Source organism: Populus trichocarpa, chromosome 7 (genome assembly GCF_000002775.5).
Source record: "Populus trichocarpa isolate Nisqually-1 chromosome 7, P.trichocarpa_v4.1, whole genome shotgun sequence".
NCBI lineage: Eukaryota > Viridiplantae > Streptophyta > Magnoliopsida > Malpighiales > Salicaceae > Populus > Populus trichocarpa.
In genome coordinates, this window is record NC_037291.2 from 2262773 (window position 1) to 2284520 (window position 21748).

General features: G+C 33.7%; 3 protein-coding genes across 3 annotated transcripts; all 3 read left to right on the top strand.

Moving 5' to 3' along the window:
• The first annotated feature begins 1332 nt into the window (after positions 1-1332).
• On the top strand, positions 1333-3546 carry LOC7478017 (homeobox-leucine zipper protein ATHB-40). Its single transcript, XM_002310759.4, has 3 exons — positions 1333-1548; positions 1684-1988; positions 3169-3546. The coding sequence occupies exons 1-3, from the start codon at positions 1467-1469 to the stop codon at positions 3394-3396; spliced, it is 615 nt and encodes a 204-aa protein (XP_002310795.3). The 5' UTR covers positions 1333-1466; the 3' UTR covers positions 3397-3546.
• Positions 3547-7986: 4440 nt separating this feature from the next.
• On the top strand, positions 7987-10222 carry LOC7478016 (probable NAD(P)H dehydrogenase (quinone) FQR1-like 2). The gene is made up of 2 exons (XM_002310758.4): positions 7987-8760; positions 9773-10222. The coding sequence occupies exons 1-2, from the start codon at positions 8225-8227 to the stop codon at positions 9999-10001; spliced, it is 765 nt and encodes a 254-aa protein (XP_002310794.1). The 5' UTR covers positions 7987-8224; the 3' UTR covers positions 10002-10222.
• Positions 10223-14439: 4217 nt separating this feature from the next.
• Positions 14440-21463, top strand: LOC7478015 (aminopeptidase P1). Its single transcript, XM_002310757.4, has 16 exons — positions 14440-14644; positions 14721-14784; positions 14874-15013; positions 15245-15529; positions 15610-15732; positions 16106-16381; positions 16604-16690; positions 16832-16899; positions 17982-18048; positions 18928-19062; positions 19153-19233; positions 19373-19427; positions 19548-19652; positions 19751-19822; positions 20374-20498; positions 21166-21463. Exons 1-16 carry the CDS (start codon positions 14552-14554, stop codon positions 21325-21327), a joined length of 1938 nt encoding a protein of 645 aa, XP_002310793.4. The 5' UTR covers positions 14440-14551; the 3' UTR covers positions 21328-21463.
• Positions 21464-21748: the final 285 nt, after the last annotated feature.

The window sequence follows — 21748 nt, forward strand, 5'->3', positions numbered from 1 at the left end:
ATCCCTTCCATCGATGCAGAAATATCTTGGATATTACTAGTATAAAATGGAGGGCATAATGTATGGGAAGGCTGTAATTACTTTGTGTCAAGATAGCTAGGATTAATTCCCAAGGGATTATAAACAGGACGTCAACAGTGACGACATCTCTGGTGGCCTGAAATGGCTCCAATCATCCTAATATTTTATTTGTCTCTCTGTTTAATTTATATTTATTTTAATTGTATCCTGTCTCTCTCAATCAAAACTAATCCAAGATAAAGGTTACGAGTCGACATTTTCTTGTGCGTTTCTTACTCCCAAACACCCTCTCCTCTGTATGAACTTGTAAAGTAATGGTGAAATTCTTACATTTTCACTCATCTCGAGCCACTCATGGCTCAGTAGTTTTAAAAAGCGATATAGAGCTAAGCTAAAAGAGGGCGGCTTGGCTAGTGAGGTTGGACATGGAAAGAGGAGAATACCACCTAATTAGACAACAAAAGTGACTTGCATCTCCAAATCCAGAGGCCAACCGTATCAAATTGTTTATTAACTTCAAGTTGGTCACTAGTCAGGTTTGGGATCTCAACCCATATGAAATTACAAGATTGTGTGAGCTCTTTGTTCACACCATAATCACCCTTTCTTCCTTCACTAATTACCTGATTAGGAAAGCCTAAACCAAACCTATTCCATGCCCTAAATAGTACTGTAGTACTGTGGATAATGCATAATTAATGATTAATGGTTGAATATTCATGCCCCATCAAAACCTTCATCAGCTTTCGTATTCTCATTTATATTTATATCTCTGAAGTATTGTGCCTCAGTACTGATCACCTAGCTCCACTTGTCTCTTACCCTTATGAGTAATCATGGAATTTGGTCTAGTTAATCATGCTCTCCTCAATTTATAGCACAATTAAATGCATGCCTCGACTATCAATCGGTGCGCACCTTAAGCTTACCGAATGGACATTTGGTCGTCGTCGTGTTGTGATCACTTCCTTTTATTCCACCTGCACCCTCTCTTTTCATGCTATTATGGAAGTTAATTTGTAACAAAAAAAGAATGCCATTGGGGTAGCATGTAAGGATGTGAAGCACCCTTTTAGTATCTTTATTCACTTTCATCAATTGCTTTTAAAATCGGTGAAGGAAAGGGAGGAGGGCATTCAGAGGGATGTTGACACTTTCCTTCTTACCCCCATATATTGGTCAAGGTACATGAATTAATGGCATTGTTGATATTACGATAGAAATAAAAGTCCTCACTGCCCAAGTTTCAAAAAAGTCCGTTTTGACAAACAACCACTTAAGTCCTATCAACCCTTATAAAATGCACCTTCATGTTTCTCTAGGTTGTCCACTCCTTCAACGCCTAGAACACCATCTTAATTATCTTGAGTGAGACAAGAGAAAAAAAGAAAAGAAAAGAAAAGAGAGAGAGAGGGAGCGTGAGAACCAATAGGAAGACAACTGCCATGAGTTACAAGCTTGAAGATCACATGGCACTCACCTCTCAATTGTACCCAGGTGTATTCACTCAAATGGTTCCACAACAAGGTTAGAGATACGAAAAAACAATACAGCAAAAAAGAATAGAATTTAACAATCATGATTTCTTTTTGTGTTGATCATCAACTTTGTAAATAAGTGATTCACGATGTTTACTTAACATGAGTTTTTGATCATGCTTAGGTGAATCTAAACCACGACGAAGGCGAAAGAAGAACAAAGACGCCGATCTTAGTGGGGCAAGGAAGAGGAAACTTAATGAGGAGCAAGTTAATCTCCTTGAAATGAATTTTGGTAATGAACATAAGTTGGAATCTGAGAGGAAAGACAAGCTTGCTTCAGAGTTGGGACTCGATCCTCGCCAAGTTGCCGTTTGGTTTCAAAACCGGAGGGCAAGGTGGAAGAACAAGAAGCTAGAGGAGGAGTACACAAAGTTGAAGACATCCCATGAAAACATAGTTGTCGAGAAATGCCAGCTTGAATCCGAGGTCCATCTCTCTCTCTCTCTCTCTCTCTCTCTCTCTCTCTCCTCTCTCTCTCTCTCTCTCTGTGTGTTTAATTTTTAGAAATGTCTCTTAAGTTCTTTATTAGTTTAGAAAGGCTTCGAAATTTGTTTTCTTTTTATTGCACCGAAGAAGTAATTGAGTGTCTCTATATATATATATCTAGCTAATTGCTTGATCAAGTCGTAAATTTACATGAAGAAACACTCAACTTAGTGTGACTATTTACATGATGGAGTTTGTTGATTTATGGTAAAAGTAGACTTATCTATCTTAGTTGTAATGCCCTGGAAAATAAAAGTGGACTCACGTGGTTGATTTTTTTCATGCACAATGATAAATTGAGGACTCCAATTTGACTTCTATGTGCATGCTCTCCCTGCAAACGCAAGACTCGACTAGTCTAGCAACTCATTAATTGGTTTCTTGAATGTCTTCTCTTTGGCATACTTTTTTGTCTTCTGTGTTGATTAGATTCTAGGACAAAAGCAAGGCAGGATTTTCCTATTTCGAGCATCCAAACAGAAAGTAAAGAATGACAATTTGGAATAGTATTCTCTAGTGATTGCCACATACTTTTACTTCCTTACTCAACATGTAACTACTACTACTGCTACTTTGTTTTATCTTTAACGATAAGATAGTGATGCTCAATTCCGAAATTTATGACTTCCATTACTGACTTTCTTGGAAGAAAAACAATAAAATAAGATTATATCGTGCCCAATCTCTTATACTGCAATAAGACATGGTGACCTACCATATTCTTGAACGTACATGAGCTCAAGGTTCGAAGAAAAAAAGCCATGCCAGCTAGCTATTGGATTAGGCTACAAAGGAAAAATATCATCCTCAAAGTGAACCAAAATTTTGACAAGGAACAGCATGCTGCCACTCTATTTAACAACAAAACACTGCTCTACTACTTTGTGTTTCAATCCACTAGTCACCATGTGTCCGTACAGGATTGTTTAAGGTTAACTGTTATATTGGGCCCTTCAAAGCCACTAGAACACCAGCACGTGGCACTTTCCCACTTTGGAAATGGCACGCCATTATAAAGATTGATTAAACAAATATTCCCCTGTCAATATTTCTCACATATATCACCTTTCTTCTTGTTTTCTCCACATAATATACTAAATCGTGGGTTCATTCATTGCAGGTTTTAAAGCTCAAGGAACAACTCTCTGAAGCAGAAAAGGAGATCCAAAGGCTGTCAGACCGTATTGATGGGGTTTCCACTAATAGTCCTAGTTCATCCTTGTCGATGGCTATGGACCCCCCATTTCTTGGAGAGTTTGCAATGGAAGGATATGAAGATGCTGCTTTCTACATGCCACCAGAAAACAATTACATTCCTGGCATGGAATGGATTAATCTGTATATGTAACTGGCTAGCTAACTGATATTACTATAATTAGGATAATGTAGATAGTGATTAAGTAACAATCTAATGTAAACATCTTCTTCATCTAGTGTATCACGAGGTCTCTCTGTCAAGCTAGCTAGTAATTGGAAATGCATGCCGATATTAATTTAATGCTTTGCCTTTTGACTAGCAGCTAGTAGATAATCTCATCCAGGTTTTTTTTTTTGTTTTTTTGTTTTTTTATCATGCTAGATGTTTTGAAAAAGCTTAGTACAAATAAGCAGCAACCACCAATGAATAAGAAGCAGAAGTCAACCTAAATCCCCACTTGATTTCTAGAGTACAGAACTTTGGTAAGCATTGCATGTACTTCTACCAAAGCAAAAAAAAAAGTGTTTCGACAAAGATATATATAATATAATTAATTTGATGTTTTTATTTCTTTGTTATTTATATAAAAAACTAAATATGCCCAAGTAATAATTGCTGTGAAAAATAGTATAATAGATACCCCCTGCGACTACAGCTATAACTAATCAAGTATTCAAGAATAGTTGGTGCTGTCAAGGGAAAAAAACAAGGGGGGGTTTATAAGTACATTGAGTCAAAAGAGAACGACGCTTCCTCTCCCTAGCAGTGCCGGCCAGATAGCCCTAAACCACTCCTTTTTTCTTGTGTTTCCGTCATCAAAATCATTTGCATGCATGCCTTACAATATTGATGTTTAAAAGAGTGTGTATGTGTATGTGTATGTGTGTGTGTGAAGAAAAAAACTATTATTAGGAGATATTGAAAGAGAGAGGGGACGACTAGAGAAGAAAAAATTGAAGGAGAAACAAGTTAGAGGAGGAGGAGGAAGAAGAAATTATCTATAACATCCTTGAAACAATATTGTTCAAATTTGTGTGTTAAGACAGTTCTTCGTATTTCCATTATGTTTTGAGTAAAGATGTTGGAGGAGATGAAAACCCAAAATGTGGTGGATTAGGGATCTTGTACATGTTTGATTTGGGAGCCTAGTGAAACAAATATGTTAAGTTAGCAAAGAAAGAAAGAAAAAACTTAAAGGAATTAACAAGGAAATTTGAAGTACGTACATCAAGAGAACAAACCAAACGTTAGGGCCGACCACATTTGAGCATGAAGGAGGGATAAAAATTGATTTGTAAATTATAATATTATGAGTTTGAACAAGCAATGTCAAGAGAAGAAACTAGTTCAAATCTGAGAATTTTAATGTATAATTATGTGCTCTTGTATTAGTGTAAGGAAGAACATGGTTTATGTTATATAACTTGCTTAAAGATGTAAAACATAACTTGTAATAAGTTTTAAACATGGGATTAATGTGAGGAAAGTGAAGTGATTGAAATGAAAGAACTTGAAGAATTGATCTTGGTAGGTTCGGCCATATGGTAAGAATAATTCAAAGGAAACTTGCTTGCTTGATTATTAAGTAGCTCTTGTAGAATGAAAAGAAATGGTATGGAAATGTTACAATGATGATGGAAGAACAATTATCTCTTGATATATATATATATATATATATATCAAGAGATAATTGTTCTTCCATCATCATTGTAATTTGAAAATACACCGTCATACAATATCAAGATATTAGTATCCGTTAAATGTTCATTCTAAATAAAAAAAAAAATAGGTTAGAATATTCAATCACAACCTAAATATTTTATGTTAGTTTTATTAAATATGTAAATAAAAAAAATAAGTAAGATAATTGGAAAGGAGACAAAGAGTACTTCCTATTAACATGCATGAGATTGGATGTAGTAGTGTCATGTACGCTAATTCTATATATATAAAATTACATTTTAAGTGATTTTCCCATTTTGTTGGAATTTCAACCGTACACTCACGAGAGTGAAATTGACCAGTCAGTATATTATATGATGTCAAATGTTCATGAACATTTTATTTTATTTTCAATCGAGTTTATGTCTCTTTGTTTTGTTTTGTTTTATTTTATTTTTTTTGAATGTATATGCTTTTATTTTTGCTATTTGAGTGTTTGTACTTTCAAAATTTTATCAATTAAATGCCTTTAATTTTAAAAACTAACAAATGTATATCTCGCAATCTTATACAGGCCACATTTGACCAAGTTAAATAAAATTAAAAATTAAAACAACAATATATTATTAAAAACTTATTCAAATTAAAAAAAATAATAATAAAAGGAATAAAAAAACAAATAAAAATATCGCGGATCATAATTGACTATGAAAAAAGTATCGTGAAATCGAGCCCAAGAGTTTCTTAAAAAAAATGCTGGAAAGCCTAGCCTAATTTGCTGGGGGGGGAAAGGTTGAAAACCAAGCCCATATATGGTGCTTAGTGGGCTTTAAACCAAGCCCAATAGTTGTTCAACCTAGTATAAAAACTCTAAAAAAGAGGTGCGGCATTCAATCGAGAAGAGAAAAAAAGAAGGCGGAACCAAAATAGCGATGACACTCATCCCTTTGCAGACCTCTCGATGACATGTCGTCTGATCATAAAGTGGGGTCCAAAACACTTCCAAGTTCCAACCCAGGTGGCCCAGCATCTTTTCGACTTTGGACGCCTCCTCACGCACTGTGGGTAGAAGAGGAGTATTGTCCCACGCACTAGCATGTGGGCATTACATGCATGGCAATTTTTCTTTGTATTTTTTAATCTCAGTCCCTAATTCTGTAAAAACTCTCCAAACCAGTCCCTGATCTTGGCTACCTGTCAAGATCATCCTCTAAAAAAACCTAGTCAAGAAAAAATGAAGCTGGCTCGAACTCCAAGAAAAAAAGAAGCCAACAGGCCTAATCAAAATTGGTTCGCCATTGGCCATATCACCAGAAAATGTTTGCCCTCTCACGAATCAAATATATGATGATCATCTAGTTATAGTGCACGCTCCAGCACCGGATAAAAATCTCTTCATCTTATAGGTTCTCCACAACAGCCATGATGCCAATCTCCTCTCCTCCATTATCAGTATCGGACACAAGCTGCTCTTGTTGCCTGACTTGCAATATGACACCTCCTGCAACTGAGGAGTGATCTCCAACTTCTAGGAACTCCCTTAACTCTCCAGCAGAGTTGACTGATATTTGGATTGTTCCTTGGATCTAGGTCCTACTTGCATCAACATGTCGGAAATAGGTACAAGACACAATTACAATAACAATATACACAAGCTAAATTATATCCACTAAACGCTCCTTTGAGGAATCAAAGGTAAGTGTTTGTTTTCTTTGTAATATTGTATTTTTTTTTTAAAAGTAATTTTTTTAATGTGAATATTAAAAATAAACTTTTAAAAATAAAAAAATATTATCAAACAATAACTACCACAATACTAGATACTACCAAGAATTAGAGATGAACAAAAAAACAAAAAAACCGAGAAAACTGGAGAAAAAAATAACTGAAAAAATCGAACCGTGAAAAAAACCGATTTGAATTTTGAAAAAACCAACCGGTTCGGTTTCGGTTTTATAAGTCTGAAACTAAAAAAACCGAAGTAAACCCAAACCGAAAAAACCAGGAAAAAAACCAAGCTAAACCAAAAAAACCGAGCCAAAACGAAAAGAAAACTGAGTTTGAACTGGTTTTTGTTCTAAAAAAACCAAACCGAACCGAACCGAAACCGGTCGGTTTAATATGATTTTGGTTCGGTTTCATTTTTTTTAAAATTTCAATTTTGTTATTTTTTTTATATATAAACCGAATCGAACGAAAATAATCACACCTACCAAGAATAGCTTAGTTGTGACTCTAATTCTCCATTCCATCATAAAGATAAAGACTTGTGGGCTACTAATGAATCTAAAAGAAGAACAAAAAACCTTATTCATTTTACAAGTCTACATGCTTATTTGAAATATTTTTTTTAAATAATGTTTCATTAAAATTTTTAAAAATAAATTATTTAAAATTAGCTTTTTATATTCTAGGATCGTTAATATGATAATATAAAAATAATTTTTAAAAAATAAAAATAATATTTTAATATATTTTTAAATAAAAAATATTTTAAAAAATAAACTGTAGGATAGGATAAAGCCTCCCACTCTTTCAATGCACTCCACGAAGCATGATCGTAGAAAAATCCAAATTTAGCCGCCCAAATGGACTTGGGGCAAGTTATTTTCAAAACCAAGGAAGCCAATGCAATTTTGCTTGCCTAATTGGCTCCCATGTTATCCATGGTGTGAATCTGAAATCATGTAATGTTATTGCAGTCAAATAAGATCAATTGAGCTAAAGAACAAGGTTTTGAAACTTGGGGAACAATATGTTAATGATCATATACGCTTAGTTTGATATATTAATATTAAAAATAATTTTTTATATATTTTTTAAAAAATACTTGAGGGACTATTTGAGAGTATGATTGTTTTTCAAAGTATTTTTTTATATTTATATATTAAAATAATATTTTTTTTAAAAAAATTATTTTTAAGATTAATACATCAAAATAATTCAAAATATAAAAAAAATTAATTTTAAATAAAAAATTAAATTTAAATTTTTTAAAAACAGGATTAGACCCGCGTTTTCACATGCTATCGAAACAATTTACACCGCAATTACCATTAAACACGGCACGGGATCTCAGTTTGAACCACCACATGGCAATTTAAAAAAAAAAAAAAAAAAAAAATTCAAAGTCAATCCACAGCTCTCTACCATCTTCTCACATACTAATTAATCATTAATAATCGACTTAATTAACACTAATAAATAAAGAAAGACTAATCTTTAGATCCAAACGCATACACACTGTCTATTAGTAACATTATCTCTCCAATTCACTGTCGAAATCACCCGATTATCTGATCGGAATTGATCTAAAATGGGAAAAGGAGGCGGCTGCGTTCCGAGTAAGAAAAAACAACCACCAGTGTCCGACGACCCTGTTTCCACCACCCGCGAAGCCGAACCAATCCCTGTTAACGACGAGGAAACTAATGATGTCGCAAGCACATCACTAGAGCCCACAATTTCATCAAAATTGAAAGTTTTTATTGTGTTTTACTCCATGTATGGGCATGTGGAAGGATTGGCCAAGAGAATGAAGAAAGGAGTGGACGGAGTGGAAGGAGTTGAGGCTTTTCTATATCGGGTTGCAGAAACGTTGTCTGATGATGTTTTGATCAAAATGAAAGTTCCGGAGAAAGATGTTGGGATCCCTGAGATTACGGCGGCGGAATTGGTGAATGCGGATGGTGTTTTGTTTGGGTTTCCGACAAGGTATGGGTGTATGGCTGCGCAGATGAAAGCGTTTTTCGATTCGACGGGGCAGTTGTGGAAGGAGCAGAAACTTGCTGGGAAACCTGCTGGGTTTTTTGTTAGTACTGGGACTCAAGGTGGAGGTCAAGAAACTACTGCGTAAGTTAATAATGCTCTGCTTGTACTTCATGATTCAAAGTTAATGTTGTTTCTGTTAGAATATGCGTCGCTTTTACTGGCTAAAACAAATCATAATTATGTTTTGTGATGTGCCCTTTTGATCACAGGTTCTTGTTGATTCCATGTGAAAATTCTTTAAGATTTTATGAAGGTCGTGTTTTTCTCTTTAATTCAAGCCTTTACTTGGGTGAGGGTTTAGGTAAGAAAGAATGATTCACGGAAAGTAGAGGTATCGTTGAAACATGGAAATTCAGATTCAGGGAAATTTGTTTAACCCCTAAACAAATAGCCAGTTGAAAACCTTCTTTGGTCTGTGAATTAGTGTAAAAAAGAGAAGGAAAAAAAGAGGAGATTTATTGAGATGAAAACGAGGCAAAAATATAGCTCAGTAAGAACAGAGCAAGATACTATAAAAGTGAAGCAACAGGGGTTTTTGGAAGAGTGGCATGAGTGAAGAGTCGACACTGATATATAGCTGTAACCAGGTGCATTTTAGTATTAGTTTGAGCATCCAGGAGTTTTGACATGCCATCAGCTTGTAAGACATTTATACTAGCTAAGTCAGCCAACCAAACTGAGTTTGAGTTGCCTTTGTATTGGCATTTTCAGGTTCTGTTTCAGGCTTGATGTGCTTAGCCGTTTGTTCTTGGTGCACATTTTTTCCTTGTCGTAGCTAAAACTTAATTTAAAGATGAAATCGGGCATTTTCATAAGCAAAAAAAAGTTAGTTTCTTTTTTTTTTGTAAATGTAGTGCTTCTATTTTGGGATTCTGACTTTTTATCTTTTGTTTTGTTAACTGAGAGCGTTTGGCTTTTGGTCTCAAGTCATCTCTGTTTACTTAACATTTTAAAGGATCATAGGCTATAGAGATGGTGGTTTGGAGTTATGATCACTTATGAAAATGAATGAGCTGTATGAATTCTTTTCTAGAAAACCAATTTATATTAATCGTTTTCCATTGCTTTAATCCTCTTGTTTGGGTTGAGACAGATGGACCGCAATTACCCAGTTGACCCACCATGGGATGCTATTTGTTCCGATTGGATACACCTTTGGAGCTGGCATGTTCAAGATGGATTCCATTCGAGGGGGCTCTCCATACGGCGCTGGAGTTTATGCTGGGGATGGCTCAAGAGAAGCAAATGAAACAGAGTTGGCACTTGCTGAACATCAGGGTAAATATATGGCCTCAATGGTCAAGAGGCTTGCCCAGACCTGATGACATGTTTTACTCTTTAGAACGCATTTACATCCCTTTATCTACTCGTTAATTTGAGTGCATTTTTTTGTAATTGTTCTTGTTGTTTTACTCACTGTCATATTTGGATTGGAGGATCATACATGGTCAATTCTATTCCACATTTCTCCCCTTTTCTACTCAGTGCTGCAAGCTGTTTATGACTCGAAATTGTTGGAATAACGATATGGATTTGTTGGACACGTTATTTTGTAGATTTATTTTTTGTTTGATTTGGAGTATGTACCGTAGCCTTGATTGATTAGGATCTTTTGAATTTGAATTGGTTTTTCTCTTCTATTCAAGTAGAATTCTAGGCTATAAAAAAATCATGGGAAAAAATTGAAGCAGTAGATCCATGGCAGAAATAACCAGGTAGGATGTCAACTTATTGAAGCAATTGCAGGCATGAACAACAGCAGAAGCAAGGAGCATCAACTACACCAACAAACTCAACAAATAATTTTGAAAGAACTAAAGCAACAACATCAAAACATAAACATGTCTGCTAAAGGAACCTATCCTAACCTTAACCTTGAAGGCAAGGTTTTTTTTAATGGGGATGCAATTATAATAGTCCTAATCTTGATTTATTTCTATTTCAATTTAAAGTTATCATCTTAGGATCTTTTAAATATGAATTCAAATTAGTTTCTCTCTTCTATTTAAGTAGAATTCTAGATTATGGGAAAATCATGGGAAACATTTATGAGGATTTTCTATTAAATCATAAGAGGATTAAGCTTCGAATATATTCTTATGGAGGCTCGAACAACCTTGAATATGCTTTTTTTTTTCAATAAATTTCTTTTAATTCAATAAAATTATGAGGCTTGTTTCCAAGTCGTTGTTATAAACATGGTTTTAATGCATTTGAGTTGCTAATAGTTCATTTATATCTATCATTATCTAAAAATAAAGAACACGAAACAGTTCCTGTTTAGGCTCATACACTTTTGAGGACGAAACTTTACTTGCTTGCAGCTTTGGAATTTATTTTCCTAGGGAATCTTTCTGGTGCGATCTTGTCCTTGAATGATGACTTGAACAAATATGCTTAAAGAAATCTGTTAGCTTTGGACAGGGACATCTACCCCAACGTTAGATGACCTACAGTCTGGTAGCACAGCAAGAAAGTTCCAACTGTACAAGAAACAAAGTTTACTGAAAACACGATTTCAACAACCACAGATTATGGTAAAAGCTCATTTCTTCTTCCATGGAATATTTTAGCAGAGAGCCATTGTGTACATCAACTTACTCAAGTCTTTTTATCCACTCATACGTGCTGACTGTGCAATGGAGAGGTATCCATGACCATTGACTGATACAAGAATTAGTTCAGTAGGACTATGACATGCATGGAGATTCACTTTAAGCACAACGCTTGCTTGAAAAGCCAGAAATGCTCCCTGGTTAAAGCAGACTGGGCATGGGAAGAACAGGCTCAATGAACTTGGACTAGGCGAAGAGATGCTGTTAGATAAAAGCTGGAATGTGGATCTTCGTTTTTGTTTTTCTTTGACTTGGATATGGATATATGAAGCTCCTGATAAAAAAAAAAAAAAAAAAGCAGTATGAAGCAATCTGTAATTCGATGACAAGAACACAAGCTTGAAGTACGGAATAATGGGACCGTACAATTCTGCTTTGTATTGGCTTTCTTTTTAAAAAATGAACAAAATTACATCATTTTAATTCAGTGAATTAACCCGTTAAACTTATAATTTAAACCTCTGATTGAAAACTGAGATTATAGCATTGAATGGCCTGATTCATTAAGTGTTTTTTTTTTAAATAAATAAAACTCGTTCACATTTTTAAAAATAATATAAACTGAAAAAGAACATCATAATTATTTTTTTAATATACAAATTACATTATTAAAAACAACATATTATGTGTAATCTTTGAACCATTTCACGATTTATCATTGTGAGTGTTTTCTTTCCTATAAAATATATGTTTGATAATATGATGTTTGATATTTTTTAAAAATAATTTTTTAAAAATATATTAAAATAATATTTTTTTATTTTTAACATCAACACATAAAAATAATTAATATATATATATATATATATATATATATATATATATATATAAATTAATCTAATATATATTTGTAAAACTTAATTTGAAAAAAAAAACCCTAAAAAATAACACTTATCATAGCCTCCGTTAAGGATTACGGTTAAACTTACTTTTCATTAATTTGTTTTTGTTTTAAATTAAAATTTTTAGTATTTTTAAATCGTTTTAATATGATGATATTAAAATAATTTTTTTAATATTAATTTATTATATTTTAAAGAAAACAAGACTTTAAAAAATATTTTTTAACCTACTTCAAAAAAAAAAAAAAAAAAAAGTTCCATGAACACTTCACACCGGGCCGAAAGCATGATTCTGAAGCTGCCTTAGGGCATAAAGCATCAAAGGGATCAGACATTATGGGATTGAGAACAAGATTTTTGGATTGCACGCCAACTTATTAAATAGTATTTATTATATATATTAAGTGTTTTTCTTTTTCTTTTTCTTTTTTTTAAAAAATAAAATTTGTTCAAATTTTTAAAAATAATATAAACTAAAAAAGAACAACATAATTATTTTTTTTAATATACAAACTACATTATTAAAAACAACACATTATGTCTAATTTTTTAACCATTTCAAGATTTATCATCGTGCCTTTTTATTTTGAAACTTGCTGTCCTATAAGTATATGTTGGATAATATAGTATATAATATTTTTTAAAAGTATTTTTTTATTAAAATAATATTTTTAATATTTTTTTATTTTTTACATCAACAGATAAAAATAATTAATAAATATAATACATTTTTGTAAATATTAATTTGAAAAAAATCAAACCTAAAAAATCAAACACTTATTATAGCGCCGTTAAGGGTTGTGGTTAAACTAACTTTTTATCACATTTTAATTTTTTTTATTTCAAATTAAATTTTTAAATATTTTTAGATTATTTTAATGTGTTAATATCAAAAATATTTTTTAAAATATAATTTAATATATTTAAAAAAATACACACTTTAAAAAATAATTTTTAACATAACTCCAAAAAACTTTCCATGGATACTTCACACCAGGGGTGAGAAAAAAACAGAAAAACCGATTAAATCGAGAAAACTGAAAAAAAATAACAAAAAAATTAAATTGATTAGAATTTTTAAAATACCGACCAGTTTGGTTTTATAAGTTTAAAATCGAAAAAACCAAACCGAACCCAAACCGGAAAAAAACTGAAAAAAACCGAGCCGGTTGGTTTGAACTAGTTTTTTTCCCCAAAATAACCAAACTAAATTAAAACCAGTTGATTTGAACTAACTTCGATTCAATTTTAATTTTTTTTAAACAAATTAATTTTAATTTTTTTTTATAAAAACAATCAAATCAAACCAAAAACAATCATCCCTACTCCACACCAGGCCAAAAGCATGATTTTGAAGCTGCCTAAGCGCATAAAGCATTCATGAGATCAGACATTATGGGAGTTTTTGGATTGCACGCCAACTTATTAAATAGTATTTATTATCATTATCGTTTTTATTATTATATATAAAAAAGTTCCTTTTAGTGGTACCAAGTTACCAACATTCAAAAGACATGCTTTTACTTTTTAATTGAGGACTTTTTTGTTTTTTAGATTATGCTATTACGAACAGCCAAATCTCATAAACAGCGTACAGAATTGTGCAGTCCATCAATCCAATCTCATAATTAATTTTTTTAGACATTGGAATGCATACAAAGCAGCCCAGACACAGACACAGGGAATCTGATTCATTTTTCAGATTATTGGATCCATGCTTGCTTTTCTACATTTGGCATAAATATCTGTTTGCGTTGATAAAACGGCGAGTATTTACTGTTTTACCAAGATTAAGGAACCTTGTAAAAGCAATTTTGTTAATTTTTTAATATTTTTTAATTATTTTAATATATTAATATTAAAAATAAATTTAAAAAAATAATACCTACATTACCGATAAGATGAGAAGGTCAACTTCGTGAGGGAAACCTCAGATTATTTCCCAGCCATATGTAGTTTTTTGATCGAGTCCTCCAACTACCCAATTTATATATTAAATCCCCCTTCTATATACCTTCTTCTCAATTGAATCCTTACAATGCTAAATATTTTTATGTCCAACAACTTGTCTTAAATTGAAACCAGAAATTGAACATTTCTATGTCCGGCACTTGAGAAATTAGTATAAGGGGAAAACACGTGACTGCACGTGCATTTCTGAACACGATCTCCAATTAACAAGAAAAGTATATAGATGACCCCAATTGATTAAATAATTAGTTGGAGGACTAAATGTAAGGATTCGAACAAAGTATCTGATTTCACACCTCCCAACCATTATAATTCCTGACGCATCCTCGACAGTTCCCAATTCTAGCTTTGATTTGTTTTATCTCCAGTATAAAGGTCCCCTGCTCCATTTCGATCTCTCACTCGCTCGCTCACTCACTCAAAATTGAATCAAGAAGAAAAATCATGTCAGAAATACTAGCTTCTTTAAGGTCTCTAATGGCGTCTCATTCTCCACCGCTTGATGCCTTAGTTGTTCCATCTGAAGATTATCATCAGGTACTACGCTTTCACTTCAATCATCTTCTAAACTTTTCAATGTTTGGATCATACGATTTATGATTTTTTTTTGCAGAGTGAGTATGTGTCTGCACGTGACAAGCGACGCGAATTCGTTTCTGGCTTTACAGGAAGCGCTGGTTTGTTAGTTTCAATTATTGATTCCTCTTGTGATTTTTTTTTTCCAGATTGTAACTAAGCAAGTGTATGATGTTGTTTTTGAGCTTAGGTTTGGCGCTTGTTACAAAGAAGGATGCCCGGCTGTGGACGGATGGGCGGTATTTCTTACAGGCAACGCAGCAACTTAGTGTTGAGTGGACGTTAATGCGTATGGGAGAGGATCCTGGTTTTGATGCATGGGTGGCTGATGTGAGGCTTATATTATATTTCTTTACACTTGTTGTCACCACTTTGCTATATTCTGTGTTGGGATTTTGTTATTTCTTGAATTGAATTTATGTCAAAGGGATGGCTGTTAATAGTTTAACTTAGCCATCATTTCTATGTTTTTTCTTATAATTTTAGTAGTTCGTTTGTGTTTTTTTTACAAGTTTTAGGTTTATGTGGTGTTAAGCTTGTCTTTATATTTGGTTTTATTAGAATCTACCTGTGGAGGCGGCTATTGGGATTGATCCATGGTGTGTATCGGTAGATACTGCGCAAAGGTGGCAACTGACTTTTGCGAAGAAACAACAGAAACTGGTTCAGACTGAAACCAATTTGGTTGATGAGGTCTGGAAAAGTCGTCCGCCAGCGGAAATAAATCCAGTTGTGGTTCATCCGATAGAGTTTACTGGATGTTCGGTTGCACAGAAGTTGAAGGATTTGAGAGCGAAACTCAAAAATGAGAAAACTCGTGGCATAGTTGTCACAACACTTGATGAGGTGAGTTTATATCATTCTTTCCCAAATAATTTGCTTGTTCAGACATATTGAAATGTTAAACCAATTTTTCTTCAATGCAGGTAGCTTGGTTGTATAATATTCGTGGGACTGATGTGTCCTATTGTCCAGTTGTTCATGCGTTTGCTATAATAACATCTAATTCAGCTTTCCTTTATGTGGACAAGAAGAAGGTGTCTGCTGAGGTCAGTTTCATAATTCATGTCAATTGTAGATGCTTTTTACAGTGTACATATGCAATGTTTTTCTTCTGCAACCTACAGATTTTTATTTTTATTTTTATATTTTCAACTTTCAACTGTTTTCTGATATCCAAGATTTCTCAATGATCTTTATATTGTATTCTTTCACTTTCATTAGTTTTATGTTTCAGCTAGTACTCAATTAAATGTTGGTGTTCACCAAGTCTTTTTTATCCAATGTCAACTTTAAAACAATGTTTGCTTTCTGTCTTTCAAACATTCTTCTAGATTCATACACAAATATGAAGTTGTGGAAAGAAGCTTAACCTAGTATGTTGAATAGTTATGAATACCTAATTCATTTGTTCTTATGCAGACAAACCGTTATATGGAGGAGAATGGAATTGATGTTCGAGATTACGCTGATGTGAGTTCAGATGTGGTCTTGCTTGCATCTGATCAGCTTGACTCGACATCTGAAGTCAAAGGAACTGATACCGCCACAGGAAATGGTACAACTGAAGCAGAAGGAAATAATATTGACCGTATATGGGTTGACCCTGGTTCATGCTGCTATGCTTTATATTCAAAATTGAATTCTGAGAAGGTGCACATGCAACAATCTCCTTTGGCCCTTGCAAAAGCTCTAAAGGTAGGGCAATCACATCCAACGCCATCAAGTTCTCTGTAACCATAAACAAGCCAATACAATATGATCTTTTAATGTTAAAGTTCAGTTGTCCCTCTAAAGATTCATTGAAAAGCTACATAAATTGTGTTCGGTTTGCTCATAGCAATAAATCTATTTAATTGTGTTCATGCACACCATATGGGCCAGTTTTTTTTCTCATTGCTAATTGTTTCAATATCTTAGAACCCTGTTGAGTTGGATGGCTTAAAGAAGGCACACGTTCGGGATGGTGCTGCTGTTGTGCAATATCTTGTCTGGTTAGATAAGCAGGTAACTCTGAGATGTAACAATTGATGAATCAGTTTTTGGTTGTTTCATCCTCTTCAATGTGCTCAAGCTTGAACTCACACATTCACCAGCATCTGTGATTTTTTTTTTAACCTGATGCCAAATCTTGTCTTGAACATGCAGATGCAGGAATCATATGGGGCTTCAGGCTACTTCTTGGAGGGGCAAAGTGCAAATAAGAAAAAGGATTTGTAAGTTTTCCTTTGTCATACTGTTACTTTCTATCCATGATTAGACGTTGCAATTGAACATCCAAAAAGTTTCATATTGGAAATGCTGCATCAGACATTAGGATGTAACCTGATTTTTCCTAGTAAAAAATATTGGAGAAGTTTGTGTTTATTACTGAATAAACAGCAATCTTTGAAATTCAGACTGCTGATATATCTATGTATCAAGCAAGACAAAATGATAAAAAGTATGACGTCAACATACTAATATGTCCTCCTTGTTGCATTTAATGTTTGTGTATATGAGATTGATTATAGACTGAAGTTTTGCGCATCTGGTTAATTTTATATTTTAGTATATATTTCTTGTTTGGTATATGCATGTGAAATGGAGCTTATAAAACCAATGGAATCTTATTATTAGTACCAAATTGCAATGGATCCTGCTGATTTTTAGGAGCCTTCTCTCACAAGCCATGCTCTTAGATAGTCCATACTAGAAGTGGCAGAAAAGCTGTCCCAGTCATTTGCATTCATTTCATCCATTATGTGTAGTATGAGCATTTTCTATAGTAAGACATGAAACTGGAAATTTATATCTTGCGATGCAAGATCATCCCATTTTGAAAAAAAAAATTTGATTAATATTTGATGTCTGGTTTTAGAATGTTTGGATGTTTATTTCTTGTACAGCTTCATCACTAAGGTATTATTAGGCCTGATATGACTATTGATACTTCAATTTTATTTTCAATATATATATATAAATTATTAACTTAGTGTTAGGAAAACTTTTTGCAAGCTTTGCTTTGGTCTTTATGTCACACAAAATGATTGACTGTCATTTTTTTATTTTTTTTGGATAAAGTGCATCATTGCGATCACTGACTACTATTTCTTTTTGCCAGAAGTTTACTTTTAAACGATGCTATATGATCGGTTCCCCTTTTCTCTTTCTCTTCCAAATATTTTTTTTATCTGGGCATTTTTCTTTACCTCTTGTGTCCTGCACAAGATCACCGAACAATGAATGCACACAAAATGGCTAAGCTTGACATGACATTGAGGCATTTTCCTCATATTAATGGTATGTGCTATGGCAGGGGAGCTATAAAACTGACAGAGGTAACTGTTAGTGATAAGCTGGAGGGTTTCCGAGCATCGAAAGAGGTATTCCCACCAAATACATTTGGAAAAAAGTTCTTATTACATCAAACAAAATTAAAAGTTTAATTAACAGATGATATAAATTGTCTTATTTGGAACAGACTTTCTTTTGAAGTTATTGTAGTAATATCGTTTTCTGTTCATGCTGTAAAAAAGTAGGTATTATCAGTTTCTAGGTATTAAGTTGCTGTTTCAATGCATTATTAGTTTTATTTGAACTGTCATGGAGAAACCGACATTTGATTATTGATATATATCATCCAAAGAGCAGTGTGCAAATCTGTTGCGCCATGTTTGATAGTTGTAGATGGAGGAAGGATTATGGAAGAGAGCCAAATATGAATTTAGATCAATTGGATTAAATTAAGATGTTGTGATTTTATTCTTGAATATTTGAAAGTGAGTTTTTTCTGTCAACATAATTAAGGATTTTTAGCGTCTTCTACTTTATAGTAGTGTTTTACATGTGGTTTTTGGTTACCAGGTATAGGAAATTTTCAACATTTATTTTTGAAGTGACCCTGCTATGCCTCCTGACCTGATTAATGAACAGTAAAGTGCAGAAATGTATATAGGGGATCTTTATAATTTGCTCGGGTTTTTCTCCTTTGATTGGTCATGATGGTGAAAATTTAGATAAAATGGACTGGATCTCCTTATGGCTGGAGAGTTTGGTTCCTAGTATGAAAATTGATGGAAGCCTAGCCTAAAATCATTTCAACTCAGGGAATAAAGCTATTTGTAAGTGAAAATGGCAACAAGCAAAGGCTCATTTTATCTCTTCACGGAATTTAATTTTGGTGTGATATTGTTTTTGTTTCTCATTCAAGTAGTTTGACAAGATGGTTTTTTTTTTTTTTGGTTATGTGATACAAATGGCAGCATTTTAGGGGGTTAAGTTTCCCAACAATTTCATCAGTCGGTCCAAATGCAGCAATCATCCATTATTCTCCACATGCTGAAACATGTGCAGAGCTCAATCCAGACAGCATCTATCTGTTTGATTCTGGAGCACAGGTTCATAAATTGTTTGGTTTATAATCACAAACTCTGTATAATATTATACTGCTTAATGATGTTTTCTTTTGATATTTTTATGGCATGAAGTATCTGGATGGAACAACTGACATAACTCGCACGGTCCATTTTGGGAATCCATCAACGCATGAAAAAGCAAGCTACACTGCTGTATGTGGCTTCAGACTTCCCTTTGAACATTTCAATTATATGGAACAGGAGATTACAGTAGTTGATATCATTACAAAGCACTCCCTTTCTCTCTTCCCACTCCTTTTCATCCAACTCTTATGAAATTAATATTATACAGGTTCTCAAGGGTCACATTGCTTTGGGTAATGCCTGTTTTCCCAATGGAACTAATGGTAATTTCATCTTTTATCTGTCATTTGTTTATATTCATGTGTACAACTAGTAAACCATGTTACAGTGAAACATCAAGTTATATTGATTTTACTCATCCATTGATTTATTGTATTTTATAGGTCATGCCCTCGATATTCTTGCTCGAATTCCTTTATGGAAGGATGGTCTTGATTATCGACATGGCACTGGTCATGGTATTGGATCATACCTAAATGTACATGAAGGTAAGCAATGAGCAACAGCTGCTAACTGTTGCCTTTTTTCTTCTCTGTTTTTAGTTTGATAAATAAGCTGATTACTGTTTTTGAAACTATCTTGACAGGACCTCATTTAATTAGTTTCAGACCACATGCTCGTAATGTGCCACTGCAATCTTCCATGACTGTAACGGATGGTTAGTTTATAATCTTCATTGCTTTTCTTCTAGGTCAGAAAGAATATCTCCAAAATACTGGGGCTTAGATCCGTGTATATTCCCTTCATGTATATGTTTGTGTTTTTCTTCTTCTTCTTCTTCTTCTTCTTCTTTTATAATGGTGGTTGCATTCCCTATCAATTCTGGCAGGTGTGCTCTCGTACTCAGAGTGGTCTCCCCTTAGGTTTACCTTGGCTTTGAGTTAATTATATTAATAATTCCTACTCTAATGCCCTTGTTTCTGTAAACTTCTGTCTCTGCATATTGTTCCGAGTAACATACCCTGCACTTTTACTGGGACACATTGAGCTCAGGAGTAGTCAAGAGACCATCATATGAGGACCATGCACCCTGACATAGCTTATCTATATTTACAGTCTTATTAATCTCAACTTAAATTATTAATATCTTATTAATGTTTACATGTTGTTTGAATGATATCTATGCATTTTGTTCTACTTTCAAGGACCAAAAATGTATCTTTATGCTAGAACCATTGAAATTGTATAATACTGGATTTCATTTCTCAGAACCTGGATACTATGAGGATGGGAACTTCGGGATAAGATTGGAGAATGTGCTTATTGTCAAGGAGGCTGATACAAAATTCAATTTTGGTGACAAGGGCTACTTATCATTCGAGCACATAACATGGGTAAGCACATGCGCATCCATCAAATTTCTGCAGTGATTGTGCTTGTTCTACTTCTTTTTCACTTGTTCCTGAATATGCTTCAATTCTTTCTAATAATCTGTTTCTTGAGGTAAGACTTTGGAAATGACTTCTTTGGAAAAGGAAAAAAATGGGAATTTATAACTTGCCTTGGCTATGAATCAAAAGTCAAGATAACTTGAAAAGAAAGGGAATCATTTGCCAGTCCAAGTAAGCAGACACAAATACTGGAAAACTAATCCAATATTCCAATGAGTTAAAATGATCAACTGCTCAACAGAACTAATCGAATTTAGAGAAATGAAAAGTAACTGTTTTGGTGAAGTTGGAACAGTAAATCTTGAAGTGTATGACACTGACGGTCCCAAGTTCTAACTTGAGCCTTTTACTAGCTCTTGCCTCCTTGGTTGCTCTGGAAATAATTTCATAGTTTGTGTACAAAGAAAAGTTTATGATAATATTTAATTTGGCCTTCCCCATGGCTCAATTAGCTTTAAAGTTGAAGGTGTGCTATAAATGTTGCTGTAGATTTAACTTGTATATTTCCATTTTCCTCCCTGCACATTCGAGATTTTTGTATTTGTTGAAGAAAAGCCCAATTACAATTCAGTCTTACTATATCAAGCTTCCATGATCTCTTGATGTCCAGGCACCATATCAAACGAAGATGATTGACTTGACCCTTCTAGGTCCTGAAGAGATAAATTGGCTTAACATCTACCATGGGAGATGTAGGGATATTCTGGCCCCTTATTTGGATGAATCTGAGATGGCATGGCTGAATAAAGCTACTGAACCCATAGGGGTGTGATTCTTGTTTCTAGTAGCCAAGGACCCTCTCAAAAAATAAGAACGTAAGATGAAGAAAATTGAACTTCAGCCTGTAATTGCGCATTAAACTTCATATTTATTTTTATTTCACAAGAGAATATTTTTAAGCTCCAAAATCAGTTTGTGATGTCCAAGTACTTATATAGATTTAGTCTTTTTTATAATATTAGCTAAATTTTATTTCCGATCTCTTCATTAGAAAAAGAAATCTCAGCCACAACCGCCATGGATATTCAAAGAGGACTTCCGCCATGGATATTCAAAGAGGACTTCTTGTAGGTGCATGGATATGCTGTAGTTATTGCAGCAAGTAGCTTTTTATAGGATCTCTATTGGTTTTTGAGGGCCTTGAGCCTCTGCTTTCAGGTATTTGAAGCTAGCCGTAAAGTAATTCACCACTT